The 15,147-nt window shown below is 39.1% G+C and overlaps 1 protein-coding gene across 5 annotated transcripts in view; it reads left to right on the plus strand.

Annotated features, from left to right (window-relative positions):
- ASTN2 (astrotactin 2) overlaps positions 1-15,147 on the plus strand; it is a 980,114-nt gene that overhangs the window by 590,578 nt on the left and 374,389 nt on the right. For all 5 annotated transcript variants that reach the window (XM_034928931.3, XM_014346251.4, XM_034928932.3 and 2 more), the window contains one exon: positions 11,441-11,629. In XM_034928931.3, the coding sequence (XP_034784822.1) occupies positions 11,441-11,629 (189 nt within the window). The remainder of the gene's footprint in view (positions 1-11,440; positions 11,630-15,147) is intronic.

Consider the following 15,147-nt stretch of genomic DNA (forward strand, 5'->3'; position numbering starts at 1 on the left):
CACCCAGACTGGAGTGTAGCGGTGAGATCTCAGCTCACTGCAACCTCCGCCTCCTGGGTTCAAGCGATTATCCTGCCTCAGCCTCCCTAGTACCCGGGACTATAGGTGCGTGCCACCACACCCAACTAATTTTTTGTATTTTTGGTAGAGATGGAGTTTCACCGTGTTAGCTAGAATGGTCTCGATCTCCTGACCTCATGATCTGCCCACCTCATCCTCCCAAAGTGCTGGGATTACAGGCGTGAGCTACCGTGCCTGGCCAATATTCATCCTTTCAAATGGACACTATTTAAATATTGGCTGAATGTTGCATGGGGTTAGGGCCTATATAGAAAGGACATTTTCCCCCGTCTATTTATTTATTTATTTATTTATTTTCATTTCTACTTACAAGGGAAAGGAATATTTACATTTTGTCTCAAATTCTTATTTATCCCAGTGAAATCTTGACATCTCTTGGAGACTGGACCTCTGGCTGGCTGCCCTCTCATCAGTTTACATTCTCCAAAACGCAGTAAATCATCCTTTCTCTGGGGCTGCACAGGCCCCATGGCTCTCCCTGTGATAGCCTCATAGCTTGGTTGATTTACCTGCATTCCTGTCTGTTTCTGTCATACTGTGAACTCCTCATGAGCAGGGACTACATCCTAGGCATCTGCATGTCTTCATTGCCATTCCCACTGCTTGGCCCAAAGACTTATTTAGAACCATAATGATTGAATTAAAGAATTCATCCGCCTAAGATTTGTTGTGACTACTCTGTGCCTGGTCTTTTATTAGGTGCAAATAATCATTGGGTAGAGTTCTTCTCCAGCAGGGGCAAAGAGGTGCCTAAGCCTCACTGGGTCCTGATTGATATTGACAGAGCACAAGTACCAGAATGGTAGACAGAAGCAGGTGAATTCAAGATAGGTTGAGAAGGTCATTGGACACTAAGCTAAAGCCTGTAGAATAAATCCTTAGAACCAGTCTTATAGGTGAGAGGGCATCACCTCCTGTGAAGACCTTGGCAAGTTACCTAGCAACAAAGTTTGTCTGTTTTGTGTGTGTGTATGTGTTTACAGAGTCTACCATGCACACTTCCAAGAGAACTTATTTTACTCACATAAAGACAATATATTTTTAAAAGGCTATTCATATAAAGATAGGAATCATCAGAGCCATTTTAAGGAGGGGAGAGAAAATGGTTTCAGAAGCTCAAAATGAAAGAGTCACTCAACATGAGATAAATTTGGCTGTGTGCTTCTTGGCAACCAAAGTAAACAGAGAAAGAGAAAAAATACCCATAGTGGATTATATAGTTGTCCTTGTATGAGAAAAGGAAAGTTGTAGTTTTTTTGTTTTGTTTTGTTTTCAGGAGTTATACACCTTTTTCTGCCGTTATTTGCTAAGAGAGTTATTTCTCATATATTCCTATGTAAGAGATAGTGAGCCATTTCATCAACTTTTTTTTTTTTTTTTTTTTGAGACGGAGTCTCGCTCTGTTGCCCAGGCTGGAGTGCAGTGGGGCGATCTCCACTCACTACAAGCTCCGCCTCCCAGGTTCAGGCCATTCTCCTGCCTCAGCCTGCCAAGTAGTTGGGACTACAGGTGCCCGCCACCGCGCCCGACTAATTTTTTATATTTTTAGTAGAGATGGGGTTTCACCGTGTTTGCCAGGATGGTCTCGATCTCCTGACCTCGTGATCCACCCGCCTCAGCCTCCCAAAGTGCTGGGATTACAGGCGTGAGCCACCGTGCCCGGCCTCATCAACATTTTTTAAGTTTCAGTATTTTTCAGATCATTTAGAGGAGGAAACTGAGGCCCTCAAGGTGGGGGCACTCACGGCCAGTTAGGAGGTAAAATTGGGATAGAAGCTTGAGATATCCCAACCTTCTTGCTTCCAATTTAAATGAAAGTGCCCTAAAAACACATTAGCTCAAATAACACATCCAGCCTCAAATAGTCCTTAATAGCCTCTCTGTCTAATATTCCCTTTATGTACTTTTAAGAGGGAAAGGAGATAAACATGTTTAATATCCATAGTAACTGGAAGCCACGTATTTTCATTGTCAAAGCTGAAGTCTAGTCTAACAGTAGAAAACACTGAACGACAGAACAGAGACAATGGCCTTCATTTTGATTATCAGTAACAAGTGGAAGAGTTGGTGGGAGATGGGGGAATTCATTCAGGCGCTTGTTTTATTGTGGTTTCCACCTTTTAGGTTAAAGCCTGAGCCCTTACCCCTTTCATTTCTGGTTGGAGAACGTGAATTTTACTTCTAATCGTTAACATAGAATACTTTCATGCCAGGTTCTTGTCAAACATTATAACCTTGTTTTCTCTTCTTTTTAAACATTTGTAAAAGCTCAGGTGTAAAAAATGCTCACCGACAATTGATGGAAACACGTAATATCCATCCATTTGTTTGGATAGCTATTTTCCAGTGTGGATTGTATGGAACATTAGTTCCATGAGACATTCAAATATTAAACAACAACAACAAACTAAATGTTCAGAGTTTCCCATGTGGAAAAATCTGCACTCCTAACTGCCTCTTACAGGTTCCCAGTGTACCTGGGGATAGTCAAGGCTCTCCCAAATCATGCAGTGGAGAAACATATTTCATTGATTCTAAAGTGCCCATATTTTCCACATTTTAACATTTCTGAAGTGGGAAGGTATCTTAGTTTTAATGATTTGACAGAGTTTATTTGGCAGTCTTTTTTTTTCCTTGTTTCTTTCTTAGTGTTATGCAAACTGATAGTGTTTCTTACCGTTATTAGGGGTCTTAGACTAGATAAAATCTGCTATATAATTAATCCAGAGTTTCCCATGGAATTCCATTTTCTATTCACTTCTTTCTTTTCTTTTTCTAGAAACTCTAAATTTTCCCTTGAATAAAACCTGCAACCCAAGACCGCTCAGAGAACACCTCCTCTGATCTTCGTTTGGTTAATGTTGGGACAATCCTGAGGGTGTTGGTGAAAAAGATTCCCATGATATCAGTTAGAAGGGTTAATGCAGTTGAGTTCCTTAGGTGCTGGTTCTAGCCCTGATGATTCCAGGGTGAGGTTTTCACAGGTTTCTGCATTAGGAAAGCTGGGAAGGAACCTGTTCCTTTCTTGCCTTAGTAATAGGATACTTAGATTTATTCCTAACGTTGGTCCAAGTCTACCTGTTGTGCAGCTCCTTGAGCTATTCTTACCCTTAACTGCTTTTCTCTCTCTCTCTTTTTTTTTTTTTTTTTTCTTGAGACAGAGTCTTGCTCTGTCACCCAGGCTGGAGCGCAATGGCACAATCTCAGTTCACTGCAACCACCTCCTCCCGGGTTCAAACAATTCTCCTGCCTCAGCCTTGCAGGTAGCTGGGATTACAGGCGCTCACCACCACACCCAGCTAATTTATTGTATTTTTAGTAGAGATGGGGTTTCGCCATGTTGACCAGGCTGGTCTTGAACTCCTGACCTCAGGTGATGCGCCAGTCTCGGCCCCCCAAAGTGCTGGGATTATAGGCATGAGACATTGCACTTGGCCAATTCTTAATATTTTTAAGGATTTGATTCCTTCCTTATTTTAAAAAAGTTTCTAGGATATGTATTTTGATAATTCTGTTGATTCCACAAACCATTGAAGAATAAATTAATAAATAAGGAAAAAATACATGAGAAAAAGAAATACTTTGCTTTGAGAGTTTGTACACAATACCATTTGTCTGTCAGTCTCAATTTTCTCCTTCAAACAACAAACAGATAGGAAGAGGTCATTTGTAATTAACTGGAAGGAGCACAGGATTTGGAGTAAGAAGACCCAAGTCAAGGTTCTGGCTTTTCCAAAATGCTCATGTGACCTTGATTAGTGAGCTTAGATGTCCCAAGCCTCAGGATCCTCTGCGGCAATGTTGGAATGAAAGTACCCATCTCACAATGTTGCTATGAGGATTAAATAAAACATGCTCTGAGCTAAACACATAGAAGGTTTTATGGTGCACTCTCTAAAATCCCATCTAGTTTTGGTATTCTCTATAATGTGATGGGTGTGTTAAGGGTAACACATCCATTGCCTTCAGCTAAAATGCCCAGTATGTATCTCTGCACTTACTTTACATTTTTCATTTTGGCACATGTATAAATAGAGTTTCATGTAGATCTTGGCTGGTTTCCTGTGAGCCTACACTCTTTAGAATTTCTGTAGGAAAATCTCCCAGATGACAGAATGTTCTAAAGAAGCTATATAATTATGTGTCATAGTACAAAAATAAAATTTAAAAAAAAAACCCAACAACTAAATAGACCTTAGCATAAACCTTCCTATGCCCTTAGGTGGCTCAGCGGGGGAGAATTGCTCCTGTTTCAAAACTCAGGGGATCATTTTCTTTTACAAGGATGGGAATTTTTTTCCCCCTGAATCTCTCCTGCAAGCCACAATCTTTTCCCACCCACAGGGAAAAGAAAAATCACTGTAAATCCACAGTTGTGATATGCTTAAAGTCGTACACATACACTCACGTTCACACACACGTCTTGAGCTCCTAAGTTTTGATTCCCAGCACCACTATTGACTAGACATACCTCCATGGGCAAGTCACTCAACTTCTCTAAACCTCAATTTTCTCATCTGAAAGTGGAGACAATACCTCCCTGTGAGTGTCTCACATTTCCTATTGCTTCTGTAATGAATCACCACAAACTTAGTGTCCTAAAATAACACATTTTATTTTACAGTTCTCAAGGTCAATATTCCTAAAATCAAGACGGTGGCAGGGCTGCATTCCTTCTGGAGGCCTTAGGGGAAGATCTATTTCCTTGCCTTTTCCAACTGCTAGGGAGTATCTGCATTCATTGACTCATGGTCCCTTACTCTGCTCCCCTCTTTTTCTCCTCTGCTTCTAAGTTGCATCTCCTCCTCTGACTAACACACTTATCTCCCTCTTATGAGGAACCATGTGATGACATTGAGACCACCCAAGTAATCCAGGATAATCTTTCCAGCTCAAAATCCTTTACTTAATCCCATCTTCAAAGTCTTCTTTGCCATGTCAGATAACCTCCGGTGTTCGGGATTAGGATGTGGGCATTTTGAGGAGGCCATTATTCTACCTATTACAGGTTATAAGGAGCAAACCAGGTCATATATACAAAAGCATTCCACTAAACTGTGGGATCCTGAATGTGGGACTGAGCTTTGCAAATACCTGTGTATGTACACACACACACTCAGAGACACACACACAAATAATGCATATATTTAACTTCTATATAATAATTCCACATGTAAAAATATATACAAATTATATGTATACCTTATTTCCAATGAATGCAACATAAGAAGTTCTCAAATATATGCTGTGAAGCAGAAAAACAAAAAAGGAATCAAAGAATGGCAACTATGTCAACTTTAAGAAATCTGGATCTAGATAGAGGCCAGCAACTAGGATATGAGAACCAATAGAAATAAATTTATACTTCCTGGGATATGTAAATGGGTTAATAGACTAAGTAACAACAACAATAACAATAATAAGCATAATAGCTGATGCATTACTTGAATACTATATGAGAGATACAGTTTCATCCTTTGTATAAGTTATCTCAATTTTCACATCCCCATGATAAGGATTGTCATTTTCCTTAATAGATTATGACACTAAAGCCTACGGAAATTAGCAGACTTGATCAAGGTCATGTAACAGGTAGATGGCACAACCTGTATTTGAACTCAAGTTTAATTAGCTCTAAAATCTCAACTTGTGACTACCTTAGAATCTCAAAAATTTACCAACATAGAAATTATACAAACTACACTGTTAGTCTAAAAATGCAGTAATATTAGAAAAAGAGGAACAAACAAATTATCTATTTTGGAATTATATTTTTAAATATCTTCTAAGTGACACTTGGATATGGAAAAAATCAAACTCAGATTTTCACCTCATTAGAAATGAGCAGGAGCATGAGGGCTGCATGTCAGACTTATGGGGTGTGGGCAAAGCTGCAGTCAGAAGCTTCAAGACATTTATTAGGAAGCAAGAAAGATTGAAAATAAACAAATGAGGCATTTGACTTAAGCAGCCATAAAAAGAATTATAAAACAAAGTCAGATAAAACAGCAGGAAGGAATTAATACAAATAAAAGCTGAAATAAATTAAATAGAAAAGAAAAAAAGGAGCTCACCAATAAAATACAAAATACAAAAAGCCTATTCAAAGGAGAGAGCAAAGAAAGAACACAAACACATTACGAATGAGCTAGTGCCTTAACTATAGAAACATAAAAGATAAAAGAAATTTAATGAGAACACTGCATAGAACTTTACACCAATACATGTGAAAGTCTTGATAAAATACATTATAATGTTAGAAAATATAAATTATGAAGTTTGAGTCATGAGGATATAGATAATCTAAATAGGCAGATAATAAGGAAATAAATGATAAGAGCTAAATATCTACAACTGAAAAGAAGCCATCGAGCCCAGGGGATTTTATAGGCAAGACTTATCAAATTATCAAGTAATGGTTAACATCTATCTTATATAAACTGATCCAGAGAAAGAAACAAAAAAGGATAGTTTTTTAACTTATTCCATAATCCTAATATCCAAACTGAGCAAATATATGCTCTCCATTTAGAAAAATTTAGCAGACATGTTAGAATGTTTAAGTTCTTTATGTTCGTAGGATGCAACATCAACTTAGAAAAATCAGTAACAGCTTTTCTCAAGTCAGTAATAACTATGTAGAAAACATAAAAGAAAGCATAAATGAAAAACTGATCCTATTTCTGAAGTTTAAAAGATTGCAACAGTAGAATTTTCACTCTAAAAGGCACATATGATCTTCTTTATAGATAAGCAAAGGCGGTACAGAGAGGTTAAGTAGTTTGTCTGAGGTCACACAACTGGTAAGTGGCAGACTCAGCATTTGGACTCTGTTAGTCTGGATCCAAAACATACTTCGATAAACCTCTACAGCATAGTGCCTTTCATAAATGCGCATGAATAATCTCCAAAAGACACGTGCAAAACCTTTATAACAAAAAGTCAAAAACTTCACCAAATGCTTTAAAAGAACAGTTGATAAATAGAGATAGAAACTGTTTCTCAGTTAGAGGACTCCAAATTATAAAGATGCTGTATTAGGATAAGATAAGCTTTCTTCCTGTAGCAAATGAGCCCCCTCCCCCAACCAGAAGCTTGTGCACAAAAGCTAGTTTCTTATTTGTGCACAGTCTATTGTGATTGTGGCAGTCTTCCTCCATCCTGTAGAATGCATCGGGAACGCATGGTCTCCAAGCTTGCCATAACAAGGGAAGAGGCAGCTTGAAAAATCACAGGATGTTTTGAAAAGGCTAATTCTGGCAGTGACTTGAATCATGTCAGCATAGATTCCATTATTCAGAATCCAGTTACATGGCCCCTTCAGCCCAACTGCAAGACAGGCTTAGACATGTAAGTCCAGGAAGAGGACACAATGCAATGCAAGTCCAGGAAGAGGACACAGTGTGGCTAATGCAAGATGTCTTTGTCACATTTATCAGAAGCACCCAGCACAGAGTTAACTCGCAAAATGTATATATTAAATAAAAGAAAATGAAATAAAATTAATATTAAAACCTTCCCCCAATTTAGTTTACAAATTCAAAGCAATGCCACCCAAAATTCCACTAGGGATTTGCATATAATTTGATAAGCCCATTCTGAAATCCATTTGAAAGGAAAAATATGGAAGAGCAGTCAGGAAATTTGGAAATAGAAAACTAGTGTTGATGAAGGGGAGGAGTATTACTTTATGACTATATCCAAAACAGGCTATAAAGCTATAGTAATTAAAACAGCTTGGAATTACTGCAGGAATATACAGATAATTAAACAGGAAAAACACCAACCATGTATATATGGCATATGTAGGGATTGCACGTGTAAAAAAAAAAATAACTTTTCAAATTTGTTGTTGAAAGGTCAGACACTTCAGACAATTGGCTACCCATTTTAAAAAATAGTTAAGTTAAAATAAACACTCACACTACATTCAAAAATAAATGCCATGCATATTAAATAACCAAAGATTTTTTTAAACATATACAATACTACAATAATATACAGAAATATATTTTATCATCTTGTGGGTTTCTAAACATTGCACAAATTTCAGACACAAAGACCAGAAGAAAGAGGTAATAAGATATCAAAAGCAAGATTAAAATACAAGCACAGACTGGAAAAAAATTTTAATATATATGGAAGGTGAAGGATAACTGCCCAGAAAATATTCAGCATATATAAACCAACACAAAGAAAAAGGCAAATATCACAATAGAAAAATGGTCAATGCATATTAATGGATAATCTATAGAAGGAGAAATGCAAGTGACCATAACATGAAAAGATGCTGAACCTAATCAGTAACAAGGGAAATGCAAATCCAAACAAAAATGAGTTATTTTTCCTATCCTAGATTGGCAGTAATGAACATGAAAGACGTAGAAAAATAGAATCTCCCATTCATCAATTATAGGATTGTAAACGGGTAGAGATTCTACAGGCAGCTATTTAGTAGATCTATCAAAATTTTAAAATTCATAAAACATTAACCAAGCAATTTCTTTTCTGAGTATCTGTTTTATAGAAACACATAGTTGGGCACAATGATATATGTGCAAAGATCTTCACTATGGCATTGTCTGTAATAACAAATAGCTATAAACAGCCAAAGTGCCCGTCAATAAAAATTAGTTAAAAGCATTATGGTACGTTTATACTGTGCAATGCCAAATAACCATTAAGAAAGATAGATCTATATATATAGTGTTTTGAAAAGATCTCCAAGAAATAGCATCAGGTGCAAATGCATGTCTCACAACAATATATAGTGTAATTCTGCTTATGAGTTTATTATGATATGTGTGTGTGCATATGTGTGTTTATATAAATCCCCCCAATTTAGTTGACAGATTCAAAGAAATGTGTATGTATACACAAACACACACACACACACACAATATGTATTTAAATGCATTGAAAAACTCCTGGAAGAGCACATAAAAATTAACAATGGTGACCTCTGGGACAGGAAGTGAGGAGTGGGAAATGAAGAAGTTCCATATTTTACCCTATAGACTTTGATAATGGTTTTTTTTGTCTTGTTTTGTTTTGTTTTGTTTTTGAGACGAAGTCTCACACTGTTGCCTGGGCTGGAGTGCAGTGGCGTGATCTCCGCTAACTACAACCTCCACTTCCCAGGTTCAAGTGATTCTCCTGCCTCCGCCTCCCGAGTAGCTGGGATTACAGGTGCCTGCCACCACACCTGGCTAATTTTTTTTTTTTTTTTTTAGTAGAGACAGGATTTCACTATGTTGGCTGGGCTGGTCTTGAACGCCTGACCTCATGATCCACCCACCTCATCCTCCTAAAGTGTTGGGATTACAGGCGTGAGCCACTGCGCCCTGCCAGACGTTGATAATGTTTACTCATCTTCAACAATAATATATTTATTCACAGTCACACAGGGATGTGGGTATGTGTGGAGGGTGAGAGAAATAAAGAGAGAGAGAGAACTCTAGCCAGTGTACCCAGTAAACCATTTCTCCATATTTTCTGAATAAATGGATGGAACTAGACTTTATGAAGCACTCACCATGTACGATTCACTTCCATATACACTCATTTCATCTGCACTGCAACTGTATTAAAAGGGACTTAGTAATATTTAACAGATGCAAAAAGAAGGGGATATACTTTACCAAGGCTCTGAGACAGGGCCCTTTTCCAAGAGATTTCCCCACTGTACTATGGAAAGGAACATGTGAACGTTAGAAAGACAATCAGTGCATCAGTGCAGTATGCCAGGGATTAGGGGAAAGCAAGGAAACAGTGACAGTTTGCTTAATGCATGAGACTTCCTGGCTTTTCACTAGAGTGATCTTGGGTCAAGTTTCCAGCTATGCTTGTCTTCTTTCTGCCTCCAGTTCAGCTCTATATCTGTAGCATCAGCTACTGGTTCCCACAACCTGTGTACATTTTCTTTCCAAACCACCATACAGAGCCTCTTCCTTCTCCCATCTGAGTTCCTGAGTCCCTTTGCAGTTAGTTTCAATGAATCTTTGCTACACCCTTTGAAAGAAAGGCAAATAAGAGATTGCCTGCTGTTTACTTTCTCAAACTGACATACCAACCAGGGTCATTTTGTGCACATAGAAAGCACTAGATTTGGAGGAGACAAAAATAGACAAACATCCCTTTTTCTAACAGAACTGAATTTGAATATCAACTTTGCTACTTACTCACAGTATGACATGCTTTATTTCTTGGCTCCTTATTTTGCTTATGTGTAAAGCAGAAATGATTATATTACTCTTTCTTTCTTCATGGTTAGATAATAAATACATAAAGTGTTCAGTGAATAGTACATGCTCAATAAATAGAAATAACACCATTACTACCACTGTTATGATTATTGTGTTAAGTATATTGCAATTCCTGTTTTTTTTGTGGCCAATGTATCATGTGACCTTATAGCATCCTACTGAATTAAGGTAGAAGTGTCTACTCTATTTTACACATGAGGAAACTGGGGATCATAGAAGTTAAATGACTCACTCATGTTCACATAGGTCACAAGGAGAAAAATGGCATTTGTACAGGTCTGTCCAATCTCACAGACCATTCTCTTGTCTGTCTTATTTATGTGCACCATACTCCTAGTGCTTAGCGCTGAACTTTGAAAAGGTAGACACTCATAGAATTCCGGTCTCTGGAATGATTTTTCAGGGGCTGAGATCTCTGATTTCTTGCCCCAACCATCCCCATCCCCTCCAGCCCATGCCTTTCTGAGATTTGTCACTGCAAATCTTTTCAAATTGCAAATATTGTTTCCACACCTTATTCAGATGCCTGTTTTGTCCGTAGATAAGGCCACCCCTGTCTCAAAGGCTTGTCAAGGGCTTTTCTGGCTGTTAGACCAATGGAGGCTGCTAAAGTCCCTAAGTGAACAGAAGCCTTGTGCTGTCCATGGTCCTGGAAGGTTTCACCTCCGAGCTACCAGGATGATAAAAACCTTGTATTTGCTACAGTCTTCAACCTTGGTTGACAGCTGTACTGGGAATAGATTCTGGTTTGAGACACTAGTTGATGATTCCCTGTGAATTGGTCTGTCATGCTTTTTAAAGTCTGTGTGTTCATGGGAAACAGTCTTTAAATTTGCTTTGTGTGTGAACGTGCACGCTGGTGTCCCCTTGACTCCTCCAAAATGTCACAAATGACTTTCCTTGAATTTACCAATTTGCAGTATTAATGTGCTTCTCTCTAGACATCTGTGCCCTAGATAGATTCCAGGCAGAATAGCTGTCTCCTTCCTAAACTCTGACCTGTTTTGCAGGGAAAGGAGGCCTTGGTTTTAGGTCACCCCCAATGGGGGCATTCAGGATGTGAAGCTAATTCTGAGCTCTGTTTTATCATACAGTTGCGTGGAGGAGTACAAACTGGCTCCTGATGGAAAATCCTGCTTAATGCTCTCAGATGTCTGCGAGGGCCCCAAGTGCCTCAAACCTGACTCCAAATTCAATGATACCCTCTTTGGAGAGATGCTACATGGTTACAACAACCGGACCCAGCATGTGAACCAAGGCCAAGTCTTCCAGATGACTTTTAGGTATGCTGTAGATACTTGCACATTGCTGGTCTGAGTCACTGACAAACAACCTGGGCACAGGGAGGAAGCCATGGGCACAATGGGGTAGAGACCTGTTATTCTGGCCAGCATCACTTTAAGCTCACAGGTACCCTCTTAAGGAGTGTGGAAAGTCAGCAAACTTTATTCCATAAGGTTTCTTTTTCATGGTCCTAGCATATATTTGTCCCACTTTGCCATTTTCCTAGCTCTATCCCCACATTTTAAATTCAGTCTTAAATTATCATATAAGTACAGTTAATGGCATTTTGAAAAACATTAATTAATCTTTCAGTCTACTGAAAAATAAATATTTTATGCATGCTGTTCAGGCAGTTCAAAAATAAAGACATTTAATGTAGTAGAAAATAAAAATCCCATCACCCAGAAATACCTAGAATTAACATTTTCCTGAATGCTCTTAAAATTTCTACTTCTCTCTTTCTCTCTCTGTTTTTTCCTGTCTGCCTACACACACACACACACGCACACACACACATTATACTTTTAACCATGTTTGCATAAAAAAATAAGATATTATCACAAAGCAAGATTCTCCTAATCATTTGAGGTCATATCAATAAAAGTCAGAACTAGTAATAAGTCACCATTATAATAATCATTGTTTCCATTCCATCATCTTACTAATAGTAGTGATAATTGTATTATGAGTGGTAATAATGGTTACCATTTATTAATAATTATTCTGTGTCACGTTCTTTACTACTAACTACTAACAATAATAATGTCCACTAACATTGATTCAGCATACACAAAAGGGTTTTCTAAGTATTTTTTATCTATTAACTTATGTAATCCTCACAATGATCCTGTGAGGCAGGAGTCATTATCATCCTTTTTATACAGAAGAGAAACAGAAATCTAGAGTAGCTTTCCAAAGACTCCCTTCTAGGAAGTAGGAGAGCCAAGATAATTTCATTTTAGCTTCATTATTAGAATCATTGGAGACACTATGACCTCCATTTTACAATTGAGAAATTAATCCAGAGAGGTTGAGTGACTTTCTCAAGATCATCATCTAGTAAGAGGTAGAGTCAGGAGTCAGATGTAACTCCAGCTGACTCTAAAACCTTGCTCTTGTATTTCAATTCAGCATACCCTCTTACTCCCATTTTACAGAATGAGAATGGAGATGTGAATTCACTAAAACCGTTCATCCTTGTAATCATCATATACTCCTTGAGAATCTCCTCTTTCCCATATACCATGCTGGTTATTGGGCATAAGATGGAAAAGGAGATAGAAATGGCCCCTCTGACACTTTAGGTATCATTGGCAGGTGGATCCACCACTCAGTTGCTCAAGCAGATACTGAATGCTACTTTACTGGAAAAGCTCCGAGCCAGGCATGGTGGCTCACACCTGTAATTCCAACACTGTGGGAGGCCTAGGTGGGAGGATCACTTGAGCCCAGGAGTTTGAGACCAGCCTAGGTAACTTTGCAAGACTCCATCTCTGCTAATTTTTTTTTTTTTAAAGTGGGCTGGGTGTGGTGGCTCACACCTGTAATCCCAGCACTTTGGGAGGCTGAGGCAGGCAGATCATGAGGTAAGGAGATTGAGACCATCCTGGCTAACACAATGAAACCCCGTCTCTACTAAAAATACAAAAAAATAGCCAGGCGTAGTGGCAGGCGCCTGTAGTCCCAGCTACTCAGGAGGCTGAGGCAGGAGAATAGCATGAACCCAGGAGGCGGAGCTTGCAGTGAGCTGAGATCACGCCACTGCACTCCAGCCTGGATGACAGAGTGAGACTCTGTCTAAAAAAAAAAAAAAAAAAAAAAAAATTATTCGAACTTGGTGGTACATGTCTGTAGTCCCAGCTACTTGGGAGGCTGAAGCAGGACCATCACTTGAGCCTGGCCATTCAAGGTTACAGTGAGCTATGATCATGCCACTGCAATCCAGTCTGGGCAACAGAGTGAACACTTGTCTCTATTTAAAAAAAAAAAAGAACAAAAATCAGGGAAAGCTCTGGGGAAAATTTAAGGATAGTCTGGATGAATTGCAGTTCAATGCTGAGATTCTACGATACTAGTTTTCTATAATTTTAATGGTCTATGAAAGTGTGTCTTGAGCAACATCATGGATAGAATAATGTTGCTTGGAATACAAAATAAAAAAATAAAGGAATTATTCCTTCTCTTTGAGGAAGAAATTTAAAAGCTTGCAAGATGACACACACATGTTTTAAAAAAAATAGAAAAATTTAATTTGCAAAGCAGTGTTCCAAGGAAAGACAATGGTTTCCAAAGAGTTCCCATGGGAAGCCTGTTGAAAGGAATTAGAAGGAAAGATAAAGGGCTTCTCAAAGGACAAAGCTTGTGAACTGAGGTTTGAAGTGATAGCAAAGAATAGTGCCTCTTGGGACAGATAAGAGTTAAAGGGCATTTTCCTGTCCAGGAAGAAGCCTGCAAAGGCCCAGACGTATGGATAAGCAAGGGTGGGAGTCAAGAAAACAGACTGCCAATGAACATGCCTTCAAATCCCAGCCCCACCCATGAGAAGCATAATTCTACTGCTTCATCTTTAAAATGGGGTGCTTTTAACAGAAGCCAGCCATTTCCATAGGTACATTGTATGTTTTATGGAGTTTCATTTCTCACAGCAGCTCTCAGAGTGGCTGGCATTTGATAATTGAGCCAATGTACCATTCTGTTGTGTGAAGGATAGCTTGGTCCAAAAGAAGGATCCACATGGGTAATAAGAGTCTAGATCCTGAACAAACTTCATTAAATCCTAGGATATCATTTTACATGCAGGAAAAGGACTTGGTCACAAAGCAAGTCATTGTGGGACCAGCCCACGTTCTCAGTTCTCCTGACTGCTTGGAGTGCTTATCTTCCCGCGGCCAACAGACTCGTCAGTGAGAAAGAGCATGGCACCACTGGGTGTGGTGGCTCATGCCTGTCATCCCAGCACTTTGGGAGGCTGAGGTGGGCGGATCATGAGGTCAGGAGATTGAGACCATCCTGGCTAACATGATGAAACCCTGTCTCTACTAAAAATACAAAAAATTAGCCGGGCGTGGTGGCGGCCGCCTGTAGTCCCAGCTACTTAGGAGGCTGAGGCAGGAGAAGGGCGTGAACCCGGGAGGCGGAGCTTGCAGTGAGCTGATAGTGCTACTGCACTCCAGCCTGGGAGACAGAGCAAGACTCCATGTCAAAAAAAAAAAAAAAAGAAAAGAAAAGAAAGAAAGAACATGGCACCTTAAAGGCTGGCCTAGGACTGTCCAGTCCCAGACACAATTTTATGTCCTTTAGAAGTCATCGTTCTGCCTCAAACACTCTGCTAATTGTTTCCAACTTCTCAACCCTGGATTGCCTCTGAACAGCCAGAGCCTAAGTGACCTGATTTGCCCATGGAGGGGAGTATAGTGAACAGACCAGGATTTTCTCTTTTGATGACCCTCAAGATTTAGAAAACTCCCAAGACTACCACCATTATATTAGAGCAATCCATTCCATTTAAGCTCTGTCG

Source organism: Pan paniscus, chromosome 11 (genome assembly GCF_029289425.2).
Source record: "Pan paniscus chromosome 11, NHGRI_mPanPan1-v2.0_pri, whole genome shotgun sequence".
Lineage (NCBI taxonomy): Eukaryota > Metazoa > Chordata > Mammalia > Primates > Hominidae > Pan > Pan paniscus.